At 39.2% G+C, this 1,314-nt stretch overlaps 1 protein-coding gene across 3 annotated transcripts in view; it reads right to left on the bottom strand.

Moving 5' to 3' along the window:
* znrf1 (zinc and ring finger 1) overlaps nucleotides 1-1,314 on the bottom strand; it is a 47,823-nt gene that overhangs the window by 2,120 nt on the left and 44,389 nt on the right. For 2 of the 3 annotated variants that reach the window (XM_014033418.1, XM_014033433.1), the window contains one exon: nucleotides 775-866. In XM_014033418.1, the coding sequence (XP_013888872.1) occupies nucleotides 809-866 (58 nt within the window). In that variant the 3' untranslated portion in view covers nucleotides 775-808. The remainder of the gene's footprint in view (nucleotides 1-774; nucleotides 867-1,314) is intronic. The other variant, XM_014033426.1, reaches the window with a different exon arrangement.

Genomic DNA, 1,314 nt, shown 5'->3' with positions numbered 1-1,314 from the left:
TGTCCAAAAATGAAGCCAAAATGGTTTTTTTTTTTTTGTTAGCGCTGCCCAGGGGTCAAACCCACTACAAGTGTCAATCATTTAGTTTGTAGCAGAGCTTCAGACTGCACACACCTCATTAGTCGGCGGCGGTAATGCTCYATTAAGTTGTTTGCCAACCGCCCAAGAAAAAAGAAGAAGAAGCTGCAGACTGAAGACAAATTTATGGTGCCTGTCGCTGTCTGATCTGTTGGCCCATTTCATACCTCGGTTCCTTTGTGCACGCGCTAAAAGAAATACTGTTTGATTGTTTTTAGCATGTAGCATTTCACTACACCGCTTGATGACAAAGTGGATTTTATCACCAGTAATGTTTCATAGAAAAGACAACGTTTGCAACAGATGTGGATTTTTATTGATGAGATGAGATAAATTATAACATTGTCTAGAAAAATCAGTCTGTTTAGGTCCACAAGTTAGTATAAATAAATATGTACACATCCTAAACGTATATTGTATTAACTAGGATGCATATGATATTTAATTCAATTTAGCAAAAATGTTGTCGAGTATTTTCTCTCTAATCGAGTGCATTAACAGATAATCCAGATGGATATTTTTTAGCACATCAAATGAGCTGATGGTAAAATCTTCAGGAAGCCCAGAGAATTACTGACGAAGAACACTTTCTTTAAAAGATTACAAGAAATCTCTGGTCTTTGAAAAGTAAATCAATTAGAAGTGGTTTAAAACTTGTGAACAATACTGTTTACACACACACGCTGCATGTCTCACCTTGAACAGTACTCACAGCAGGTCAGGTGGTCGGTCAGTCGGAGGGGTGTTCAGGGCAGGACCGATTGATCTCAAACCAGGAGTCTATACAGCTGCAGAAACACACACACACACACACACACACACACACACAAAGGTGTTTTGTCAGCATTTATACTGGAGGAACTGCAAACAGCAGATGAATTCAGAAATCTAATCAAGATGTAAAAGATAGGAGGAAAACATTTGAAGCATCAAAAATCATGGATTCAGAATTACAGGAAATTGTTGCTAAAGTAACATATTTATGTTGGAAGGTCTCCAGATCCTCCCACATCAGGAGCGCACACACACACACACACACACACACACACACACACACACACACACACACACACACACACACTATGCAAGATATACTGTAAGTGAACCTCAGGGGTAAACAGAACTCACATATGACCTATTTTAAATTTTACACACATTTTACCTGTCTGTAGTGTGTGTGTGTGTGTGTGTGTGTGTGTGTGTGTGTGTGTGTGTGTGTGTGTGTGTGTGTGTGTG

This window comes from Austrofundulus limnaeus, unplaced genomic scaffold (genome assembly GCF_001266775.1).
Source record: "Austrofundulus limnaeus strain Quisiro unplaced genomic scaffold, Austrofundulus_limnaeus-1.0 Scaffold7, whole genome shotgun sequence".
NCBI classification, from domain to species: Eukaryota; Metazoa; Chordata; class Actinopteri; order Cyprinodontiformes; family Rivulidae; genus Austrofundulus; species Austrofundulus limnaeus.
Note: the sequence above shows the minus strand (reverse complement) of the source record. Positions and strands in the feature narration are given on the sequence as shown.